Source organism: Dysidea avara, chromosome 4 (genome assembly GCF_963678975.1).
Source record: "Dysidea avara chromosome 4, odDysAvar1.4, whole genome shotgun sequence".
Taxonomy (NCBI): domain Eukaryota; kingdom Metazoa; phylum Porifera; class Demospongiae; order Dictyoceratida; family Dysideidae; genus Dysidea; species Dysidea avara.
The window spans coordinates 38,649,653-38,663,028 of record NC_089275.1 but is presented as its reverse complement, the minus strand read 5'-3'; the positions used below and the strand labels follow the sequence as shown (position 1 = coordinate 38,663,028).

The window sequence follows — 13,376 nt, the reverse complement described above, 5'->3', positions numbered from 1 at the left end:
GAAGTCCATCTCTTTGATATTGCTGTGTTTGGCTGGGGCTCAGGTGAATGTAAACGGACACACAGTACTACAAAGTTGAAGAGAAGTTGATATTAACTGTGTCTCAGCTAGGTGTATAAAAGATGCTTGTGAAAATAGTTCAATTGAAAAGTAATTCCATTGTTCCTTAACAACATGCCAGTCACCTTTCATCATGTAAACTACAACACATCCAATTGTTTTAAAGCTACTTTTGTGTATAATTTATACTGTACATCAGAAACTTTATGGTGATAAATACATACAGTAAGTACCTTATAGAAACTTGTTTTATGTGATTGCTTGCAACTGTGTATACTTTATTGTAATTTCAACAAGATTAACCATGAGTACACGGTGCATGTTAATTGCTAATTATAGTTGTTCTACATTGTGTTCTAGCTTATTTAGTACACACAGCACATGTGAGTTCTTTATTGTCATCATATGGAGGACAAGGTAGTGATCCACATCTTCCCTCCTCAGGGTAGAATGTTAGACCATCATTGTTAGCCCCTGTTCTAAAAACAGTCACAAGTGCTTTATCAATACAAGTGTATTGTGATCGATTATGATTCCAACGTTCAGCCATTAAATATCCGTAGTACTCTCTGGTCCATCCACTTGGACAAGTGTACTGAGCCGGAACCATATAGACTGCAAAACGCTGACTGACATAGCATACAGCACAAACCACATCATGGTTGTGAACAGACTTGGCAAAGCCAAAAACACTCGTTTCATATTCTGCGCCAAATATATCTGAAACTAAGGTTTCATACCCTATTTTTGTTTTTAGATAGGTAGGATTAAGGGGTAAGCACTGGGGATTACTGCCACTACCACTATTACCATACCAAGATCCACCAGCTCTTCCACTATACACCAGTTGAGCAGTTGATGGATACTGATCATGTCCCCATCTTACATACACAGTTCCTCCATTTATATCTTCCTTATCTCCTTTGGTACCTTTTTGACCCACAGCTCCTTGTGGACCAGTCAGTCCTGTTGATCCTGGTAATCCACTACTACCCTTTTCTCCTTTATCCCCTTTCATTCCTTGATATCCAATTTCTCCCTTCAGTCCTCTTGGTCCAGGTTCTCTCTTTACTCCTCTACCAACTGGTCCTATTGGTCCTTGTACACCTTGACTACCTACATATACATGTAAGTAAAGCAACATATGCTGTTATAAAATGGACATGAGTTGTATACAGACCAGCTGTATATCCAAATTTCGTCATTGTATGTGATATGTAATCCTATAGTGACTTCCCAGTGCCCAAAGCAGCAAGGCTATGCTAAGACATTACAAGTTATCTGTTTGCTACATTAGTGTGCAATATTCTGATACCACAAATTTTCCTTATTTGGGAGGTTGGCATTCCAGCAGGTTATCAGCAGCGCTAATTATAGAAGAAAGTGCAGTAAAACAATCAGAAGTCAAGTTTGGGTTATGTGCTTGCATTATCTAAAATCAAACTCATCTGATGAAGACAATAGAATATATAGCCAGTTCTCTGTAGAATGTATAGTTAGTGTTCACCTTGCTAACAGTACCAAGTAAATTTGAACATTTTAAATAAACTATCATACTTCTGGGAAGTACTCAAAATTAAAAGCCTATTATGCTTAAAATTAAATTCTAGAGTGCTGAATGTTTTATTAATATTTAGCCTTTTCAACTGCAAGTGACTGCTCTAATAGAGCATCTTGATCTTGTAAGTGAATAATCTGCCAAGAAATGGAAATAACATATCGTGTTCTCTTGATGTAACTTAGTGCCCCTTATTACTGTAGCAATCACATATATCGGTTGTGGTTGTCTAGACTTAAATGCACCTTGAAGGAGCCGTGTCATTCCCATGCTGACTCCCTCCAAATATAGTCATGGTTAGGGACGCATCGATTTTGCTGGAAATTTTTTGGCATAATGGGTGAGTAAAAGCAATGAGCAAAATGCTGGCATAATAGGTGCAACTTTTGTGAGGTGGACATAAAAATTGCACAAAAGATCGAGATACTCTAATAGAACGGTCACACATGTTAAAATAAATTATAAATAATACATAGCTAATTATTGCAGGAAGAACAAGTGATGATCGAAATACCCTAAGAGAACAGTCACATATGTTAAGTAAATCCTAGCTAGTCACTTGCTATACGTTGTAAGAGATTGAGATACTCTAATAGAACAGTCACTTAAGGTAAAAATGTGATTTGCACTTGGAAATAGTCAATTAACAAAGGTTAATCCTGAACAAAATATATAATTCTTGAGCAAAATATGGAGCATAATAGGTGAAAAATAAAAGAATTGCTGGAAAGAATAATAGGTGGAAAAAAAGCAAAATAGACTCATCCCTAGTCTTGGTGTAGATTGCTGAACAAGTTTTGCTGAAGATACTAACTACTACATTCCCAGTGGAGTTTATGAGGACAGAAGGTTTCAGGCTGACCTACCAAGCGATTCTAGATTTCAGTTTTTCCTGTCCATGCAGTATCCAGCAGTACTATCATTTGATGGCTCAAGTGTGTCATAGTAGATCTCCTAAGCACTTTCTTTGTGCACTTATTGATAACAGCATGGAACTTAGTACATAGTTTGTATATATACGCCATAAAGGTCATTTTAAGATTGGGAACCACCTCAGATTTGATCTTTGGCAACCTTTGTGTCCAATTTTATACATAAAATTGGCAGTTTTTCCTTTATTTCACTTATACATGATTCAAAATCCAGAAACTTGGTGCCAAATTAATGTTTTTACTCTAAACAGCAAGTTGATACTTACAGAAAGTCTGTATTCCAAATAACAAATGCCATTATTTCTCCTGCCCACGCATATACTTTTCTATAAAATCACCTTAGGAAGAGCTTTATGTAGAGTTGGTGTACTAGCATAGAAGTACAATATTTGATTATGTTCGAAACATTTCTTATGCTGCTAATAGCTGGTTGGTCTAATAGCTACTTACATGTATGTTTGATTTATGACATATTGGCTTCACAGTGTCAAGGTTGATCTATTTACTGAGAAGTCTACTTAAGCCATTGTGGTCCAGCCATACATGCAGTGATACTGTTCTATAACATAATTTCAATTTGTATTCCAATGTGTAAAGTCAAGGCACTTTGGGTGATACGTAATTACAGCTAAATTCTATATTGGCCAAATGAAACTAGCCATGAGTTAGAAAGGCTCTATTACTTTATAGGTTAATAATAATAATGAACAAAATTTTCACAAATTTCATAAGTAAATGATTAGAAATTTAATTGTAATCATGAATGAATATGGTTGAGTTTATAATAATATTATTTTGCTATAGTATGTTCAAGTTGAGCTGAATCCTCAAAAACATTTAATAACTCATGGATACAATTACTTGATATTTGGCTCATTTGTAGTACTGCTTGACCCACTAAAAATATTTCAAAATCTTTTTGTTCAAATGTTTGACATAATATTTACGGCCAATCAAAATTTTCACTATACATTTCCTATGGGGAAGCCATATAAGTATAGTGTCCATTACTGCCCTTTCCCGAAATTTTAATGGAGCCAAACTGTACGTGTTTGTTGTTGACACCTTTGCTGTTACCAATAATCATCTGGTTGGCTGAAGTGTTAACTCTGTTGAGAAAAAATCAACTTTTAATTTTTAGCTGTTTTTCAGAATTCAGCTCAACGTGAACATACTATAGGCTGCATAATCTAGAATTTTGTGAATAAAAATTAATGTGAAAATCGATTTTTACATGATTTTCTTCATCACTGATTCTGCCTATATGGCAGTATAATAACAGGTTTGAATGGCAACAATAAAAATGAAAGCATATCCACATAATCGCCAAATGCTTATTAACTTTTAACATTCAAATATCAAAGAATATGGATATCCTGCTGTACAGATTTATTAACAACAATTGTTCACAGATATGGAGAGGCAAACTACATTGGAGCTATGTCAGTAAAATTATATTATGGCCATATAATTATAGTCTTTGGCTGTTTTTTTGTTTTTTTTCATAGCATAACATTAGGATTAATATTATGTGAATGTTTTAAATATATGCTGTATTCACTTTATTCTCCTGCAGACTATACGGAGTCTATACTGGATGTCACTTAATCTGTTACACAGGATTTAATCAGTGCATATATCGCTGAATATAGTTTTCCTAACCTGAAAATTAATACAGTTGTAAACCAGGATACTTAAACAAAATGATGTAACCAGATACCATATGTAGTTACTGTAATCACCTCAAGTTTATTTTGCTGTGGTATGTAGGACAAGCAGGCTTTGGCTATGCAATACAGTTATTTGAATTTGCTGTTTCAGTGCCCCTGGTATGAATAGGTGGTCTCTTTACACAGGTGGCTACTAAGACAGGGTCCACTATATGATTGTACAAACAAGTACTCAGGATGTAATATGTTAGAACTATGGGAAAACACTGTAGTATCATACAGTATGATAGTAATTGTATAGTAAGGACCACAAAGGACAAAGGAGTAGGCGTGGCCCATGAAATAATATCACCCAAAAAACAGCTTAAATTTCCCTTGACAATGGTGAGGCAGTATTGGTTTGGTAAAACTAAACCCAAAAAAGCTTTCAGATCAACCCAAAACACTTTAAACAAGTTGCTACGGAATTTTAAAAATAATTTATTTAATGGAATTTTCTAGTGACTGACTGACTGACTGACTGACTTACTGAGTAACTGACTAGCACAACACAGGCTATTAGCCTAGACTGGCTTGGATGTACTTGCCAGAATGGGTGATTGATCACTCAAAGCAGGCTATTTGCCTGCAAATAGGCATGGCTGTTCTGTGGCTACCTGATATAGAACTTTGGGTCTATCAAAGTGTTCTATAACTTCCCAATATTGAACAGTTGCATTCTGTATGGCTTTTATAGAACTGAGTTTTGCTTATACATTATACATAATCATACACTGCGATAGTATATAGTAGGGACCACAAAGGAGTAGGTGTGGCCCACAAAATAATAGCAACCAAAAAACAGCCTCAATTTCCCCTAACGACGATCAGGCAGTATTGGTTAAGTGAAACTAAGCCCAAACAAGCTTTCATATCAACCCGCAACGCTTTCAACAAGTTGCTACGGAATTTTAAAAATTATTTATCTAATGGAATTTTCTACTGACTGAGTAAGTAATTGACTGACTGATGCCTTCAGACAAGCGTAGATAACGGCTAAGGCTACGGGCTTGATTTTGACTGTTTGACGTCGCTTCGGCCCAACAGATGCCTTTTGGCATACCGCAGTATGTACAATGGAATTACTAGTGTACTCCTTTGTGTCCCATTCATCTTTGCTGAGAGCGAAAAGTGTCGATTTGGTGATAGCACATGATGGCTTCCCTTCGTAACGAAAATCGTCTGTATCTGTCATAGTGGGTATTTTAATATCAGAGGTGCTTTTCAAACAGTTCTTGATTTAAACATAGCCGACAACGAAGCATAATGGATACTTCACTTTTCAGATGATTATTGATATAACTGGGGCGCGTGGCACCATTTTTTTTCTTTCGGTATGCGTGAATTGCAGAGATGCTTTTTGAACAGTTCTTGATTTGAAATGCTGTGTAACGGGTTGAACATAGCTGACAACTAAGCGTAATGGATACTTCACTTTTCAGATGATAATTGGGGCACGCGGCACCATTTCAGATGAGGTATGCGTGGGTTCACCAGTCATAATTATTATTTACAAAAAAAGTTAACAAACAAGTACACAGAAAATTTGGAAATTTCAACTAGAGTAGAGACCATATAACACATTGATAAAAGGTATACTGAAACAAGTTGTAGTGCGCATGATATTAATTCACAGTAAAACAATAAGAAGTGTTATATCTCTACTGTGCTCAAGATACCATAATGGAAATGTACAGTAGGGATATAACACTTCTTATAGTTTTACTGTGAATTAATATCGTGCACTCCCTCCAGCTTGTTTCAGTACTTTTTATCGATGTGTTATGGTCCCTACTCTAGTTGAATTTTTCTGTGAACTTGTAATTATGTTGCTAATGTGTACTATTAAAACATGGGTAAGTAGAATTCTAGGAAAACGGGAAAGGAAAGTGGACACGGGAAGAGAAAGCGGAAACGGAAAATGCCTGATAAAAAGGTCATCATGCCATTATAAAGGTTGGACTTTATCACACAATGCTCTTTTGCAGCATTGCTGGATTCTTCCGCTAAAATGATCGAAATACTCTAATAGTGCAGTCAAAAAATGTTTTGTTAGTTATCCCACCAGAGACCCACATTGATGGCCTGTGAATTGATGGGCTATAGCTGTCATAGATTAGGTGTATAGACTAGGTAAGTCATCAACATTGAAAGTTAGCTACTCCTTTGAAACCATAATTTTTTTAGAATATTCAACTATTAAACAGTAAAATAACACTGTATGAAAACTGAGATTCACAAAGTACTCTAGTTAACTGGCAGTGCCTATTATAGGCTTCGAAAACTACACCTATACTGCTTCCAGGTAAGAAGTCATATGATGGGAGTATGCATGCAACACTGGTATATTTGTCAAACTGAAATTGGCTCCAAGATCCCCATGACTGCTTATATAGTCCTTTAGTCTCCTCATTGGAGCCATACACCTACACATACTTCAGTTGCCACATGCCCATCATGTGACATTTTCATGAGATTGCAGGTACAACTTCCCTCATCTATATGTAGTTACTCTCAGTTAATTAGAATCCTTTTGTAAACTTTTAATTATATGTTATATTGGTATAAATTTATGGTTTCAAGGGAGTAGCTAATTTTTAATGTTGATGACTCAGCTAGCCTATATACCTAATCTATGACAGCTATAGCCATAAATTCACAGGCCGGTCTCTGATGGGATAGGCAACAAAACATTTTTTGACTGCTCTATTAGAGTATTTTACTACAGGTGACTGCTCTATTAGAGTGTTTCGATCATTTTAGCGGAAGAATCCAATAATGCTGCAAATAAGCGTTGTGCGATAAAATCCAACCTTTATAATGGCATGATGACCTTTTTCTCAGGCATTTTCCGCTGGTTGTTCCCGTTTCCGCTTTCCGTTCCCGTTTTCCTATAATTTTACTTACCCTTAAAACACCACTATGCCAAAAGATAAACTGCTAGCAAAACAGATCTAACTACATTAATTTTAGCAAGACAACTCACTTTAATTTGTTCCTGTAACTTCACCAACAGTTCCCTATCATACTCTACTTGTTGTTGTAGTAGACTCAGTGATGACTGAAAGTAACAAGTTACACCAAACAGTAACACTACACTAACTACTGATAGTACTAGACTGGCTACCAACACACTGTCCTTTGTGTTGGTGGTCATTTTCTTACTGGTATATGCTTAAAATTATTTAGAATAAATGCAAATATATTTGACACCAATCAATTCATAGAATGGCTTCACACAAACATATTTATGTTTTGGTGCATTCAAAATGTAAGCAAATAAAAAATTAATATCAGTGATGACTGAAAGTACAAAGTCACACCAAACAGTAATATTAGACTAACTATACTGATACTACCAGACTGGCTACCAATACACTATCCTTTGTGTTGGTACGATAGCCATTTTAAAAGTAGTTTTTTAGTGTGGAAGCAACTGTATGCCCATATTTGTATAGTTGTGCATAACTCTGTAATGTGACAATAAGCAATGCAGCTTCACGTGATTGCATTACTGTAAAACAATAAATCTTATGTCTTATACTCTAAATATCTAATAATTCATTCACCACAGGCATTATTTTATTTATCTTTTAAGGCTTTACAGTACAAGTGCTGAAGGCCTGTAGGATACCTGGTCCTACAGCCTGTTTAAAGTTGTTACATAAAGTGTGTTTGGAAAGGTGGAGAAAGGAGAAAAAAATATGTAGCAGTAGTTGTAATTATGTAGCATTATGTACTATGTAATAGTTAGACACTCGCAATAGGTGTCTTAGAGGATTTAAAAACCATCGGTGACGTCAATAATTACCTCGGCTGCGCCTCGGTAATTATTGACGTCACCTCAGGTTTTTAAATCCTCGAAGACACCTATTGTGAGTGTCTAAGTGTTTTAGACAATGGCATAGAAGCAGTGAGTTCCCATTGTAAACACCTAGGGTATTTCAGCGAGCAAAAGATGTGAGGTCGCGCAAGCCATGAATCGCGCGACTAACTGAAGGTTTGTAAAGTCGATAAAAAGTATGTTTGAGGCATTATGGATACGTGTAAATGGCAGCAAAAGCCAGTGCCAACATGGCTGCCTTGGTCTACAGAGCGTACTTTAATATGGCGAAGGCCACAAACTGAATTAATGGCTTGTACCACGATGGTCTATAAATCAACTGAGCTACCCATGATAACAGCGTACCTGAGTGTAATTTTCTTTGTAAAAATTTGCTCGCAACCGCTTGGTGTTTACTGATGTGCGAAATACTAATTGTCCACAAAAGGCTAATTGCATTACTGTAGGCCACATTGTGGTTGTAAACAACTGTCGGGTGTCTTACTGGTAAGACACCTGATACCAGGTTTCTTCGCAAATAAGAGACCTTCACACATCAAACGAAACGCTGCATACCATTGTCTAACAGCATATACGATTATTTATTCTTGTAACAATTTATAAAAAAAATAGTCTTTAAACTAATTTAACAGTGATGAGAAACATTGTCTGTTAGGGTAGGTACAAGTATACCATACGTATGTAATGCTGACCCAACTTAGCTAACTATTAGTGATTTTAACTATTTTAAACTTGGGAAGTCATCTGGTTCCATATGTAATAAAAACACACATAGACCAAAAGGGTTGGCAAAATGAACAAAAAAAAACATCCGCGAAATGTCCAGGGCTCGAACCTGGACCACTGGTGTAGAAGGCGAGTGTGGTACCAACTGTGCTACCGCTGCTAGCTCCACAGCTTTCTTTCTGTTCTATTTTATTAATGTGATTCGATAAGTAAACTGTATATAGTAAGAAGACCAGGTGAAGACAAAACCAAAGCTGAACCTGACCCTAACACTAACCTTAGGTTTGCCTGTTAAACATAATGATGTCCTTCATTGTCTGTATGAAGATAAGGTTTTGATAAGTTTGAGGGTTGGAGCTTTGTTAACTCCAACCCTAGCTAGCTCGCCTTGAACTCACCAAAACTTATCTTCATACAAGTGTACTTGATACTTGAGTTATGATGAGTGAGAGCCAGATGAATAGTTTGTAGAAGTTGGTGTCCGGAACCGGATGAATATAGCCACCATGTTTAAACCTAAACTTTTAAAGACCATGTGATAATTAGGTATACACTGACAGTGGCTAACAAAAATAATTATGTGACTTTTTATCTACCTAGAATATGTGGCATGTCACAATAGTGACTATAAATTATAATTATAGTGAATATTTTTTACATTATTTTTTATACAATACTGTAGGTAATGTACATATCATCTGAAACACCGTTTGAAGTAAAAGAAACCTGTATACCACACCAGAGATAATGGACAAGGAAGTGCTCTATGAAGTTTACATAATTATAATTATAGAGAAGAAAAAAGGACTTGTAATCCTTCCCAGTTTAATAATCATAGCTACTTCTTCATGTTTTCAACCCAAAACCTTCAAATAGCACTAACCATGTGATATGTTAGGGGTACAATGTGACCTAATTTCAAGTTATACTCTTGCACAAGTCAAGTTATGTGTTGCCAAGTACACGCAATTGAAAAGGCTATAAGACCAGATCCGGTCATCAGTGTTGAGGGTAATGCATTACATAATATTATTACTTTTGTGGTAACTAAGTAATACAACAAAATATGCCATAAAACAGGTAATATAACTCAAGTTACTCTACTTACAAATGTATTGCACCTAAGTAATATAGTTACTGTAACGAGTCTAATATTATGTAATATTATTACTACAAGTAACGAAGTTACTAATCTTGTTAGTAATCCACTGAGTAAGCCTAGCCACAACGAAGTAATGAAGCCTACTGAATGAAGCTTATTCACCAGCTTCTTACTTATATAACTAAGATTTGCACATTGCCCGACAACGAAATCATGCCACTTGATAAGGTGGTAGTTTCACACATGATGGCTTTAGGCTGTGGACACAAAGTAATGTAATATTATTATAGTTACTTTACTTTTTGGGTAAATATGTAACTGTAACTAAATAGTTCTGTAGCAAGTAATATGTAATATGTAACTAGTTACTTTTAAATAGTAACTGTCCCAACACTGCCGGTCACATAGTAAACAATAGGATTTGGAAAGTTCAAAGTTTATATTGATACTTGCATATCATGGAGCTGTATAGGATCCCATTGAATTACACAGCACATGCTAATATCAAAGTGCTTGGGTAGTCTATTGGGCAAGTTCACTACAGACACATGGACCCTCAAGTTATGTAAGGATGTAAATTGGCCAGCTTCGCATGAATGTAGAAAAACCTGAAATGGATGATGTGAAAGACATACAATAGCACTAAGGTCACTGAATATCCTCTGCATGGTCTGCAATGGTTTATTATAAAATTATCAAGTTGAGTTCAGCAACTCTTAATTTTCCCATCAGTAAGCCACCACAAGGAAGAGATGCATCAGTAGATGTTGAAGGAGTCTTGTCTGGTTAGCCACTATGCCTAAGCTACCTTTGTCCAACACTGTTTGAACCATGCCTGCCTTCAATATTCACTGTAGTCTGTCTGACTAGTAAGCAGGTACACCTCCAAGTGACAGTTAGTAGCTATGATCAAGTGAGTATGATGAGTAATGTTTGATTGATTTATATATGATTTAGGTATGTACATGTATGTGTAAGTGTTCTAGGAATTATTTCTAAGTAAAAAGTAATATGATTTATAAATATGATAGATTTATCTCTGTTTTGTAATCTTATTTGCTCTTAGTTGTTTGAAGTTAAAATTATTGAAAGAGAATCTGTCACTCTTCTCCACTGATGATGTGCAGACACTTTGACTGTTATTATATATTTGTATTAACTCATTGACAGTGTTGGGCAAGTTACTTTGTAAAAATAACTAGTTACATATTACATATTACTTGCAACTGAACTATTTAGTTACAGTTACATATTACCCATAAAATAAAGTAACTGTGATAATATTACATATTATATTACTTTGTGTCCACAGCCTTAAGCTGTCACGTGTGAAACTACCACCTTATCACGTGACATGATTGCGTTGTTGGACAATATGCAAATCTTGGTTATAAGTAAGAAGTTGGTGAATAAGCTTCATTCAGTAGGCCCCGTTACTTCGTTGTGGCTAGGCGTTACTAACGAGACTAATAACTTCGTTACTTGTAGTAATAATATTACGTAATATTAGACTCGTTACAGTAACTATATTACTTATGTAACGCGTTTCATTTGTAAGTTAAGTAACTTGCGTTATATTACCTGTTTTACTCCCAACACTGCTCATTGAATAAATACATAATTGGAGTGCAACATTACTGTGTGTATTGATAGCTTGTTTGCAGCGGCGGAGCAAGTAGTTGATATGAGGGGGGGCTGAGCTGACCCAGACTTATTTCTATAGTTTGGTAAGGTGAGACCAAAAAAAAAAAAAAAAAAAAAAAAGGTCGCAACCAACTGACAAGAGCTTTCCACCTCACCAGCTACCATTTCTAGCTGATAAACTACACTGTAAAGCATTAATACAATACAATACAATACAATAAAAATCCTTACATAGCTCGCTACACACTGAATACTTTATTAGAGTGACTGCTCTATTAGAGTATCTCGATCTTTATCACGGTTTTCAGCCCCACTCCAAGAAAGATAATTTCGGTGTGATATCATTCTGAGGGGGGGCTTCAGCCCCCTAGCCCCCCCCCCCCCCCTCCTTTCCGCCGCCTATGCTTGTTTGTCTAGCACTATTCACACCTTGACCACACTTGTGAATTAGTTGTTACTCCAATAATTGCAGTCTGAAAGAGGCTGTGAATATTGTTTGTGTTTCATAAAATTGTACCTATTGTAACCAAACCCACATCTTAATTTGTAATTAATGACTGAGGTGTGCATAGTATGGCCATTGTTGGAATAATTTTAATCACCTACTAAGCAATTTATGGGTATGTGGGTAATAGATTTGCACCATTTGTACGGGTTTAGTTTATGTAACTGATGGCTTCCATTTTCTGTAAACATACAAATGAACCAATATGTGGTGCATTTTACCAAACAGCTATAAGGTTGTAGTGCCATAATTGTACTGTATATCACATGCTTAAAAAACTTGGATAATCCCTTGGAGATATCTGTTGATTATATACATGCCATCATTGGAAATGCTTGCCCACTAGGAACCTGTGAGAAGGCTGAGTAAAGTATGGAGAGAAAATCTTAACACTAAATTTTAAAGAAATGTAATGTCTAAAATGGGTGACTTGTTCCTCCAGAAACATGTGGCCTAGGCATGTACCAAAAGAGCCACAACAGATATGAAAATACCTTTGACCTAATCATGAAGCATTATATAGAACATTGACTTCTCATTAACATACTACAAATGAATAATATCAGCACAACCTTAAGCTCTAGTGTTGTCAGTATCAGAAGTTTTGATTTTGCTTGTACATAGCTATTCTCCTTGCTTGCAGGTCCTTAGAGGGGCAGTTATCAATAAATCTTAATAAAAATAAACATGAAAACTCATAATGTTTAAGTACCAGATGGATATAGAGACAATCCTTTTAATCCCAGGTTATGTAGCTCCGCAGGCACTTGCCAAGACTGCTAGCTGTCAGTGGATCAAGTTGTGATTGCTACACGTACCTGGTCTACGTCACTAGAGAGTTATATAGGTAAATCAAATGTTAATCAACTGACAGTTACAATGCAGTACATTCACTTCCATAACAAGGCCTCCAGGATGTGCACATTGTACTTCAATTATAAGACAAAGGCCACAGCATAAGTTTACACATAACAATTATACATGTACATTATGTAATTCCGCACATGTGATATTAACACACAAACAAATATTATTTATTTGTTATCTCAACATATATATGGAATGAAGCTGTGATTGTATGTGTGTAAGCATCATTACTCAATCATGATTAATATTAAATGCTTTGCTCATTGATCTTTTCTGCAAGTCCCCTTAAGTGATAACACTTTATTGGTAAAGGCATCCATGTGTATACATATGCCCATTGAGTAATAACGCATGTACTATAATTGCAATTTGATAGATTTGTTAGCTAACACCAGAAACTATACAATTCCATCAAGCCTTTGATCCATT

The 13,376-nt window shown here is 35.8% G+C and overlaps 1 protein-coding gene across 1 annotated transcript; it reads right to left on the bottom strand.

Annotated features, from left to right (window-relative positions):
- Window positions 1–352: 352 nt before the first annotated feature.
- Window positions 353–7,407, bottom strand: LOC136254428 (short-chain collagen C4-like). Its single transcript, XM_066047122.1, has 2 exons — window positions 7,246–7,407; window positions 353–1,176 (listed from the first exon to the last, which is right to left on the bottom strand). The coding sequence occupies exon 2, from the start codon at window positions 1,076–1,078 to the stop codon at window positions 422–424; it is 657 nt and encodes a 218-aa protein (XP_065903194.1). The 5' UTR covers window positions 1,079–1,176; window positions 7,246–7,407; the 3' UTR covers window positions 353–421.
- Window positions 7,408–13,376: the final 5,969 nt, after the last annotated feature.

Bases quoted from the DNA above. Each gene is read 5' to 3' on its own strand.
- LOC136254428 (XM_066047122.1), bottom strand. From the start codon at position 1,078: ATGAAAGGGGATAAAGGAGAAAAGGGTAGTAGTGGATTACCAGGATCA.